Source organism: Pseudonaja textilis, chromosome 3 (assembly GCF_049901715.1).
Source record: "Pseudonaja textilis isolate UNSWEBS1 chromosome 3, rPseTex1.2, whole genome shotgun sequence".
NCBI classification, from domain to species: Eukaryota; Metazoa; Chordata; class Lepidosauria; order Squamata; family Elapidae; genus Pseudonaja; species Pseudonaja textilis.
Genome location: NC_141992.1, coordinates 181,797,096 through 181,809,166, shown reverse-complemented (window position 1 = coordinate 181,809,166; position 12,071 = coordinate 181,797,096). Strand labels below are relative to the sequence as shown.

Genomic DNA, 12,071 nt, shown 5'->3' with positions numbered 1-12,071 from the left:
GAAAAATGCCTGGGGCAACACTTACGCCAAATTGGAGACGCTTGCACCGGAAAGCACCCCTGTGAGTGACAATGGTCTGGAGTTCCGCTGTTTGGTTGTCAACAGGGAACTGTTGATACGCTTGAGACATGTCCAATTTGGCAAAAATGCTGCCAGGTTCAAAAGTGTGTAATAAATGCTGAATGACGGGCACTGGGTAAGCGCTAACTTGTAAAAACTTATTGATTGTGATTTGTAGTCCGAGCAAATTCTCAGGCTACCGTCTTTTTTGAGGGGTGTGACAATGGGCGTCTCCCATTTGGCGAAATCTGTTGGCTCAATGACCCCTTGTTTTAATAATTTATCCAGTTCCGCATCTAATTTAGGCCGAATAGCGAATGGAACTCTACGAGGTTTTAGCCTGATTGGGACTGCTTGGGGGTCGACTGAGAATGAGATAGGGGTACCGTTATAACACCCCAGTTCATTGCTGAATACGTCTGAGTAATCAGCGAATAAGGAGTCAGTGTCAGAGGTTGAGACAGCATGGACTCCTGTTAACCCTAGGCCGAGATGGGGAAACCAATCAAGCCCCAAGAGTGTGGGGAGATTTCCGTTAACTACCACTAGAGGTAGGTGGGCCTTTGAAAGTTTTAAAATTAACAAGAAACTTGCCTCTGCCGATTACAGGAATGTCCTTCCCCTGGTAGTCCTTCAGGCTAAACTGGCACTTCTGGAGCCGGTTTCTGGATAGACTGGGCTGTAGTCTCTTGAGGGTGCTCCAAGAGATAATTGAGAGCGCTGACCCCATGTCAACCTCCATGCGACAAGGTTTACCTTCTAACAAAACGGAGAGAGAGATTTTACTAATGGCATGGCAAGCGTGCTTAGCATGGTGGCGAGTGCGACAGTTCAATACTTGCCTTTGGGGTCCAGAATGTGAAAAGGAAGGGTGCCTTTGTGCCGAGTTGTGAGCGGCTTGACAGACTCTAGCGATGTGCCCCTTTTTGTGGCAAATGTTGCAGGTGGCTCCCTTGAATTTGCAGGTGGCCCTCAGGTGAGATCCACCACAGGATAGGCACAGGGTGATATGCTTGGGTGGGCTGATGCTTTCTTGCTTGGCTCCTACCTGCGGGTGTCTGGTGTGGGCGAGACGGTGGATGTCGGCCGCATCGCTGGGGTCCTCTTCGATGACCACCTCTTCAGAGTGGACTGAAACTGCACTTTGCTTGGAAGCAGGACCTTGGATTTCAGTGGCTGAGTGTGCTGCCAGCTCCGCTGCCAGGGCTTCCTCGATGGCTTGCGCGAGGTTGAGGTCCTTCCTAGCAAGTAGGCGCCTTTGGAGGTGAAGATCCTTGACTCCGCAGACTAGCTGATCGAGGAGCATGTCATCCAGGTAGGTCCCAAACCCACAATGGAGTGCTGCAGTCCTGAGGGCAGCCATGTACTGGTTGATGGTCTCTTTGTCTGATTGCTTCCTCATTCGGAAGGTGAACCGCCTGGCAATCTGTGAGGGTCTAGGAGAATAGTGGTTAGTAAGGATTTCTAACAGTTCTGTCCAGGGAACGTTTTTTAACTCACGTGGAGCCACGAGTGCTGTGGCAGTATCAAAGACGATGGCTCCACAGTAGATCAGGAAATATGATTTTTTCCAGTGTTCCCCTGCATCAGCCAACCCTATGGCGTCGATGTAGTGGTTAAAACGATTCTTGTATGACTCCCACTTCTCCTCATCCGGCTTGAACGATGGGAAAACTGGGTTGGAGTTCATGATGAGAATCTTGTTGGATAACCTGTTGAGGAAATCTCTCTGGGGCAGCAGCAGGAAGGTATTTTGTGCCTATGGCAGGCAAGTGACTTCAGCTCTGGGGAGGTTTTCACAACTCTCTCCCTCTCTCTGGATTAACACGAGGTTAGGCTGCAACGGTCGTTGGCAGCGTTTTTAAATTCGCGCCTGCGTGGGCGTCAGTGACTTTGAAATACAGCACCGCGCTGTACTCTTGGGCGGAAATTCAAATGACAGCCGTTTGAATTTCGCGCCTAAAGAAACGAGCGGCTGCGGCTCGCAGCACTTCACTTTCCCTGTAGCTGGCTAACTAGCGGCTACAGACGCTTCTCACTCTCGCTGTTTGCTGACCGCTCTCTCTGGCTGCGGATCAGCGTTCGCTCTCGTTGCCTGCTGATCGCTCTCTCTGGCTGTGGATCAGCGGCTAGTGATTCAGCGGTTGCATTTTGCCTCTGGTAGCCATCCCATCCTCGTCGCCAGTGTTAAGTTCGGATAATGAGAGGCTGGACCAGGGCATGGTGCAACAAATACTTTATTAGAATAATAAAGGACTGAACGTGCTTGCCAAGCCTGGAACTGGCTCGCAGCGATCAGCGACTGGTTGGACCCTGCAGCCTGCTTTTATAGCTGGCTGCTGGGGAGAACCAGCCAATGAGAGGGGGCAACCGCCCCCGCAGCGCGAACGGACCTGGGTGGGAACTTCTTTAAGTTCCAGGGACATAACAGATAGCATATCCCATTGCTACTCCATTTTGGGGTTCTGAAATCCTTCATTTTAGCCCAGTGAATCAATTCCCTCTCCTGAAATCTCTCTTCCCTCTATATATACTGTATATCCACAGTTCCTTCAAAGTTGCAGGATCTAGTATTCCACTGTAGAAAGATAGAAGATAATATTTTTAGCTCAGAGTTTAAATGTGGGGGTCCTTGGTGCTCTGAGCTTAGCTGTTTTCTTTGGGGAGAGAGATTGCTGACATTTCCTTACCTAGGTAGGTAATATCATCTATGCTAGAAGTAAATTGGTTTGCAGAGAGCAAACCTCACTCCCTTATCCCACTCCCTTCTAGCATGGAATATAGTTAGGTAATGAAATGTCTGCAAGGAAACAACCAAGCTCAGAGAGCACCAAGGACCCAATTATAGGGTGACCTCACATTTTTCTTCTGAACCTTTCCGTTGGACCTCAATTTTCTTAAAGTGCACCTAGAATTGATGCAATGTTCTGTGTGCTGTCTGATTTAATGCTTAATAAATAATGTATAATGATTGTTTCCCATCTTTTGGAAACCCTTGTTCTATTAATTAAGAGCCGTGGTGGCGCAGTGGTTAGAATATAGTACTGCAGAGTACTTCTGCTGATACCCTGCTGCTAGCAATTTGGCAGATCGAATCTCACCAGGCTCAAGGTTGACTCAGCTGTCCATCCTTCCGAGGTCAGTAAAATGAGGACCCAGATTGTTGGGGGCAATATGCTGACTCTGTAAACCACTTTGAGAGGGCTGTAAAGCACTGTGAAGTGATGTATGTCTAAGTGCCATTGCTATTAATGTATTTTAACATTTTTTTTAGCACAATATTATACAAGTAAGCCTTTTTCAATTTGTGACTATCTACAATTTGGGAGATTTTTTTGTGGGGGCAGGGACTACCACTAAACTCTGATTATATATATGTATTCTTTTTATTCATTAAAGGCAAATGAAGCCTTTAATGAATTGCACTGACTACAATTTAAAATTTGTACCCAGTTTTTAAACACCACTACTGATGGTCAGCATAGCTTACTGCCAACTAAATCAATATGAGATTGCATCCTGATAGTATCTACTTGTTCTGATTCACTACTACATTATTTTTCTTCTTTTATGAGACAAATAGCAATGTCCCTTCAATACTTAACTCCCAAGTTTTATTTTATGTGCGCTCCTAGATTTTAGTTGCCTTAAAATATGTCCCCTCTAGAATTAAGGCATATTAGATCAGGAAATAATCTACCAGGAGAGAGATATATCATTCCTCTTTTCCAGTAATTGTGTAATCAAATAAAGGCTGTCCGAACTTCTCAGCAACAAATGAAACTTTTGAGTGGATTGGATAATTCAGTTAACTAAAAGCAGATATATGTTCATTCCAAGATTTAAGCTGAGATGGATGAAGACAAAACATTCAGGCTTCTTTCTGCCCTTCTCCCTGGAGTGTGTTTAAATAGATTAATTTGCAGATCAGATGTTTTGGATTTAATCTAAGCTATTCAATGCTGATTTGATTTAAATAAAGCTTTCTCTAGAGAGATTAACTCATCCTAAAATTGATCTCTATTAGATACATGCTTATGACATGAAAGTGAGGCCTGAGTTTGAAAATTGGAGAGGAATCCGTGCTCAGAATGATAAAAGAGTAGCATTTGACAAATGAAAGCCTGGCGCGTGCAAGCACACCCACACACAAACACCCACTCATACACAGATATTGTACACTTATACATATACATGTACATGTGCAATACATAAAGTATGCATATGCACACACACACACATCTAAGACAGAATGACTTGTCAGCTATTATAAGATGAAGTTTATTGTTTCATAGTGTTTTGCTATTTAAAATAATGCCAGTCTTTGTGTATGTGTGTGTGTTTTTGGTATATTGCTTCTGAACTACACTGGCAGGCTGATAAATCAGATCACCAACCATACATAATTTAGTTCAGTGGGTAGCTTGCTGTGCAGCACAGAATACAAATATACTTCCAACAATTTTTTCCCCCTTCTTTTCCCTGCCTATTGTTGGAGGAAGTGATTTTTATGCTGCTGGAAAATGGGAAGCAAGCCTGAATCAGACTAGTGAAACAAGTTTTGGTCATTTAACAGAAAGAGACTTGCTTGTACAATTGCAGGGAGGGAGAAAGTTATAGGTAATACTTGAGGTGAAAGAAATTGCATGCCAAGATAAATCAGGGAGAAAGAAGAAATTGATCAGCAGTCTCAAAGACAGAGAAATGGTTGAGGAGGACATAAAAAGGGAACACAAGGAGAATTTCTAACCCTTCTTCTCTATTCAGCTTCCCTTCTGTGTCAATAGGTTATGAGGTGCTGAGTTGCTATGCAGCAAAAGCATACTTGACCAGATTTTAAATGTATTCAGTATGAAAGATTTGCCTCAGTTTTTCCCATAGTCCAGTAAGTGAGGTAATATGCCATCATTTAACTTTACGAATAGCATTTCAGTTGTGTGTGCTAAATGAAAACATTGGTGTAAAATGGTGTCCTGTAGTTCTATGATCATTTGGGCTGACAGAACATTTCCCAAATTAGATGACTATTAAAATGTGCATTCAGTGAAGACATTGTGAAAACAATAGATTAATGAATGTAGAGCAGGGCATATAGACCAGTCATGCTCTGGCCATGCCCACAGCCAGTTTAGAGAAGTGAAAAAATTCTGATATGTCACATGATGCCACAGTGATGTTGTGACCACTGATGTAGAGAAACATATGTAGGTATTTATCCATATTCCATAGAGCTTGTGGAAGTTATTTGATATGTTCAAATATTGATAGAATTCCAAGAGAAAATCGGTACACAGAGAACACATTAGGTATCTTCGCCTGCTTACTGATTTTATTCATCAGTCTGGACATTATATGAAATATGAATTATTAATACAGATTTATTTTAAAAATTGGGGTAACACTGTGTCTTGAAGGAATATTTGGCATACTTCTGTGGCTGTACTGCAAATGTATTATAATAATAAGCAACAGCTTCTTAATTTTGTTTGGAAAATAAATTGACATGAAAAGAAAACATAAGTATATAATTGGAATAAACAAATATTTCATGCCAGAAATCCTTGTAAATCCTGTCACTTTGCAATATTACTTCAACTGAAATAATCTCAAAGAAATCACTATAGAAATCAGAAGTGTTAATGTTTAGTCCAATATTATCATGTGCTTAATGAGAATAATCTGTATTAATACCAAACCTATCACATCAAAAAAGTATCCTGAGGGGCAGACTAAAATATAAATGAGTACTAAGAATGAAATTGTTCTATCCATCCATGTTTGTACCCCTGTTCCACCCCATCTATGTTAACTGAAAGTCTTTGTGTACTAATATTTCATTTGGCATAAAATAAATTCTCTGCTTAATGTTTATACTGTGTCATTTGAAGATTAAAGTGTGAACTCTGAAGCTGACCTGACCAAGGTCATTTTGAGGCTTCAGCATTGCCACACTGAAGTGGAGAGATAGGGAGGGGGTAATAGTTGGGGATTTGTATCCAAAACAAAATACTTTCTCCTGGGAACCAAGGACATTCCCATAGGTGGTCAGAAAGAGGAGGAATGAAGTTACTAGGCAACTAGATTGGCACCTTGATTGACTGATTGTTTGGGAAGGGGAAAAACTTTTAATTAGCTGAAAACTGTGGAAACATTTAGAGTTGGTTTTCACTAGCCTGTGCCAATGTGATATGTCCAATAAACCTATTCTTTGAGGAACCCACTTGCCTTGAAGTTCTGTTTGCTATGAGCATATTACTTGGAACCCTGACATAAAGATTAAATTTGATATGATATATGAAACATTTCAGACAAAGATTTTTCTATATCTTCTTTGCTTTAACTTTTGAGTGCAAAGAGATTGAATGGATTTCAACACACATAAGCATTTATTTAAAAGAAAGCCTTCATATTCTGTAAGATTGCTTATTTAATAAATATGGGTAAAATATGAAAAAAAATATGGGTAAAAGTTCAGTTGGAAGAAATAAATGTCTTTGTAAATCTTACAAAATAGTCAAGCTTTTGAATAATGGAAATATTATGCCTTCTTCAATAATTATGGCAATGTCTGCCATGTATGATAATAATGGCATAAAAAAAGAATAATAATTCATGTTACTTGACATGGGATGAGTAGCTGACAGTTGATTTTATTTAATTCTTTTTAAAATTTCCATTGTATAATTTTATATTTAATTTTATGAGTTATTTAACACAGGTTCAAAGGAAATATGGGGGTAAACTGTGAAAATGAATTAAGGATATGCTATTGGTGGCTAGGTCAAGTCATAAAGAGTGCTATATTCTGTTAGTATATTCTCCAAAGCCAGTGGTAGGATTCAACCAGTGTTACTACCAGTTTGGTGACTATTTTTTGACTACTCTGTGCACGTGTGTAATAAAACCCTTACCTGTACCACCCAGACAGCTGAAAAGCGCTGTGTGCAGGTGCACAGCATTTGGAAAGCCTCTTTTTTTCATGCTTTTTCAACCTCACCTATGCCGCACAAAGCAGCTGAGGTTGAAAAAGCAGGAAATAAAGGCCTGGTAAGAGCCCAGGCAGGCGGGTGGCCCAAACAGCAGCAAACACAGAACTGGTTTGGTGTCTGCAACTCTTCAGAGCTACTGGTTCTATAGAGCCGGGCAGAACCAGTATCATCCCACCCTTGTCCAAAGCACCTGAGGACAGGACAAGAAGCAATGGATGGAAACTAATCAAGGAGAGAAGCAAGTCAGAACTAAGAAGAAATTTCCTTTCAGTTAGGACAATTAATCAGTGGAACAACTTGCCTCCAGAAGTTGTTGAATTCTCCAACACTGGAAGTTTTTTAAGAAAAGATTGGACAACTATTTGTCTGAAATAATATAGGATTTCCTGCCTGAGCAGGGGGTTGGACTAGAAGACCTCCAAGGTCCTTTCCAATTCTGTTATTCTACTCTGTTCTGCTCCACTGTATTCTATTCTCTATCTATTGCTATAAAACAATGTAATATGCCTTTTAGAAAACTTGACAATCAGAACAGTTTGACAGTGGAAACAGTTGTTCAGGAGAGAAGGTAGGTAGGCTTCCACTCATTGCATGCAAGCAGAGACTACCGAATCATGTCAGTAGAGCAGGGATCTTCAAACTTGAGAGCTTTAAGACTTGTGGACTTCAACTTCCAGAATTCATCCTTCCTCCTCCCAGAAATTCTGGGAGTTGAAGTCCACAAGTCTCAAACTTGCCAAGTTTGAAGACCCTTCCAGTAGAGTATTTTAGTCTGGATTTATGCTTTGAAGAGAGGGCTGGACTCAGTGGCTAAAATGTCCCTTTCCAACTGAAACCAATGATTCAATGTGCCTGATTAATACTTTAATAACTAACAAGGATTAATTAATATTGTATGTAAAATAAACCATTCATAATGTTATAAGTACTGTGCATTCAAATTATCAGCATGCATAAGCCACAGAAATTTTAAGGAACTGTGTATTCGCATTGAGTTGTGTCTCTTCTATAGGAAGCTTCATTGTGTACTTATTCCTTTTGAGCCTAAATATAGAATAGAATAGAATTCTTTATTGGCCAAGCATGATTGGACGCACAAGGAATTTGTCTTTGGTGCATATACACTCAGGGTACACTAGAAAAAAATACATTCATCAAGAATGTACATACAAAGCAGTGATCTTCATAGGATACTAAATAAGAAATCAAATCATACTAGGAAACTAAATAAAACAATATAAATCATAAACATACATGCATTCTAATATCAACATTTGGCCCATTCTTGGTCTACTATTTACAGTTAATTAATAGGGACTTCTTCTAAGACCTGAGCACATGTCTATTAACATTTTTATTTCTCTTTCATATTAAAAAAAAATCTAGAATTTTCTAAGCTACTCTGCTTTTTAAAAGAAAATATTTTAATTTTGTTTACTAAATTAAGGAGAAATGATATTCCCAATCCAGAGTCATGTGCCAACAAGTCAAATTAGGTCCCATGAGTATAACAAGGTCATGAAGTCATGTTGCCAGATTTTGCTAAAAAAAAAACCCATAGGATTGTTGTTTTCTGTTGGAAAATTCTTCATGGGTAGTGTAGAAGCTGATTTCCCATGGAACATCACTGTTGCTATTATTAAGGAGCCTTATTCTGCAATATGAATAAACGTCTGAGAGACAATGATAATGTATCCAACAACTAATCAAGGAGAGAAGCAACCTAGAACTAAGAAGAAATTTCCTGATACTTAGAATGGTTAATTAATCAGTGAAACAACTTGCCTCCAGAAGTTGTGAATGCTCCAACACTGAAAGTTTTTAAAAAGAGATTGGACAATTATTTGTCTGAAGTGGTGTAGGGTTTCATGCCTAAGGAGGGGTTGGACTGGACAACCTCCAAGGTCCCTTCCAACTCTATTCTATTCTATTCTATTCTATTCTATTCTATTCTATTCTATTCTATTCTATTCTATTCTATTCTATTCTATTTTATTCTATTTGATTCTAATAATACTATCTCCATCAGGCACCAATAATATTCAGAAGCAATCTGATAGAAAACACAGCAACCTAATAGCTATTAACTATTAACATAGCTATCTTTCTTAATTTGGTTTGATACCATTTTAAAGCCATGGAGGCTAGTAAACCTTAAAAAAATGGTGCTGTGCATTATGCTCAGTGAATTACTGCTTTGTCAACACCTGATAAATAGTAGATTTATTGGATGAATGTTAGTTCTGGTATTATTGCAGACAAGTATCTGCAAATCTTTTCCCACTGTTTAGCATTTCATTTATTAAATAGGCTTTTGATCAATAAGATGCTTTGGCATCTTATTTTCTATTGCACTTTGCTACCACTGTAGAGATACTCATGGATTTAACAGCAATTTGTTTAGCAACCTTTTGAAGTCACAACAATACTGAAAAAAGTGCTTATGCCTGGCCCTTGCACTTATGATCATTGAAACATCGCCATGCTCATGTGATCAAATTCTGGGTGCTTGACAATCAGCATGTGATTTACAACAATTGCATCCTGGAATTATGTGATTTTATTGTGATCTTCCCAGCTGGTTTCTGACAAGCAAAGTCATTGGGGGAAGTGATTCACTTAATAATCATGGTGATTTGAGAATTATAGAAATAATAAGAAAAGTTGGCTATTTAGAAAAAACAATCAATATCATGACATAGATTTACAGTTACTTTGGTGTCTCAGAAAATTATTGCTGAGATCCCCCAAGTTTCAGATTTTATAAAAGCCCATTTCCCTTTCTCCCAAAAGCTTACAATCTAGATATGCAAATAAATATATATTTGTTTGATTATATCCTTTTGTTTCTTCAGAAATTCAGGAAAGTTTGTGCATGGATATATCTTGGCCACCCAAAATATTATTAGATGCTTTTACCTGTGGGCCACATCTTCAAAGTGATCAAATATTTACTATATGACACATGAAAAATCTTGAAATGATAAATAAATGAAGGGAGGGAGGGAGGGAGGGAGGGAGGGAGAGAGAGAGAGAGAGAGAGAGAGAGAGAAGAAAGAAAGAAAGAAAGAAAGAAAGAAAGAAAGAAAGAAAGGAAGGAAGGAAGGAAGGAAGGAAGGAAGGAAGGAAGGAAGGAAGTTTTTTCATGGCAGAGAATAGATTTGAACTTGAATCAAATGTACTTTTTTCAAGAGGCAACTGGACTTTCTGGTTTTTCTTTGAAGTCATTTCACTACTCATCCAAGAAGCTTCTTCAGCTCTGACAGGATGGTGGGGAATAGAAGCATCTATACTCCTTGAAGACAGCTGGTCATTTGCATCCTTTTAGAGAGTCCTTGAAGCACTTGAAGGTTTATCTGTGTCCTCAGGGACACCTGAGTAATGCCAGTGGTTCCCGTAGTCTGTATTTCTCCCCGTCTGGAAATCTGTTCCTGGAGATTAAGAAGCTTCTTGGATGAGAAGCGAAAACATCTTCAAAGAAAAACCAGAAAGTCCAGTTGCCCCTTGAAAAAAATACCTTTGGGACAACCATGACCTGGATCACTGAGAATCCCAAGATACTTCAAATTCTTGCACTCCAGGTCCAACTTTCTAACTGCTGTGTCATGGTGGCTGTCGTGTTATTTTTTGCTATTGTCCCTTAAAACTGATCTTGATAGTCAACTTGGTACTGATCTGAGGGAAATCATAGAAAGAGACATTGGGGTGTACTGATATAACCAAGTTCAAACCCATCCATGGACCTGAAAACTCAGGGTGTAATTTTGGTTCAGTCTCTTGTTTTGATTTCGTTTTTTTGGTGGAGTTCCTGGTGCTCTGTAAGCTTGGTTGTTTTCTTTTAGACATTCCATTATCCAAGCTGGAACCATAATCAGTTGTAATGTTAACTGGATGTTACCTTTGCAAGCAAACAATCAAGTTCAGAGAACACCAAGGACCCCACAGTCCAACTCTGAGCTACAAATTTTCTCTTCTATTGGAGGGTTGTTTCTATGAAGACAAAATTGGAGCATTGTGTATATTGCCTTGAGCATCTGGATGAAAATCTAATAAATAAATCTAATATTTAAATAGTCATCATGTTTTGTAGCTATTAATAGACTTTTTTTGCCCTTCAAGTCAGACTCCAACAAATCCATGCATGCACTTTTAATTTATCCGGTCTTTTAAATGCAAATTACATATCTCTACTATGTAAAGTCCCTCTATTTCTGTGTCCCAATGAATTCTGAAAGTTCTGAGCTAGGATAATGAATTTGACGAAGATGACACATTATAATTTTATAAAGCTTTATCTCAATATTGGTAGTAATTCTTTAGCAATAACTCCTGTATTTAACACTTCTTTCCTAAAGAATAGAAAAGTCTTATCATTCTTAATCGCAATTCCAAATTAGACAGAGCAAAATTATACAAAATAATGCACAATAGTTTCCTGTTTTTTTTTTCTTTTCTTTTCTGAGTACAAGTCTTTTCTGAGTACAAGCCTTTTGAAAGAGTTAGTGGCCTTGGTGACTAACTGGGAATTTCTGATCCTGTTAAATATGTTTGCCTTATTTGTCTTTTTCTCATTCAGGTTATCTGGAATGAATATCCCACCTCCAGTTATCAGCAACAAAAACTGGCTAAGACTTCATTTTGTAACAGACAGCAATCACCGATATCGTGGATTTAGTGCTCCTTATCAAGGTATATTTAATGAAAACCATTTTTCCTCCTTCTTTCAGACTTAGGATTGGAAGTGGGGGTTGGTGCTGGGGTGCAAACAAATATACCACTCATTAAAAAAGGAGGAAAACTTCCTTATCTAAGTTCAGACATGCAGAAACTGGCATTCTCTATGGAAAGAACAAAATTGCATTCAATACTAAGGTTTATTTGCCCTGCAAATACCACATATTTAAGAGAGATTTGGATCAGTGCAGTTTATGCTGTGCTATACTTTAAAGCATAGTGATCCTGCTATGGTCAGTACTTATTTGTATACAGCTAGTCCTCGACTTACAACATCTCATTTAGTGA

General features: G+C 39.1%; 1 protein-coding gene across 1 annotated transcript in view; it reads left to right on the top strand.

Moving 5' to 3' along the window:
* The window catches only part of CSMD3 (CUB and Sushi multiple domains 3), a 646,074-nt gene that overhangs the window by 246,386 nt on the left and 387,617 nt on the right, over nt 1–12,071 (top strand). The window contains exon 6 of the mRNA XM_087931634.1: nt 11,626–11,738. Within this exon, the coding sequence (XP_087787760.1) occupies nt 11,626–11,738 (113 nt within the window). The remainder of the gene's footprint in view (nt 1–11,625; nt 11,739–12,071) is intronic.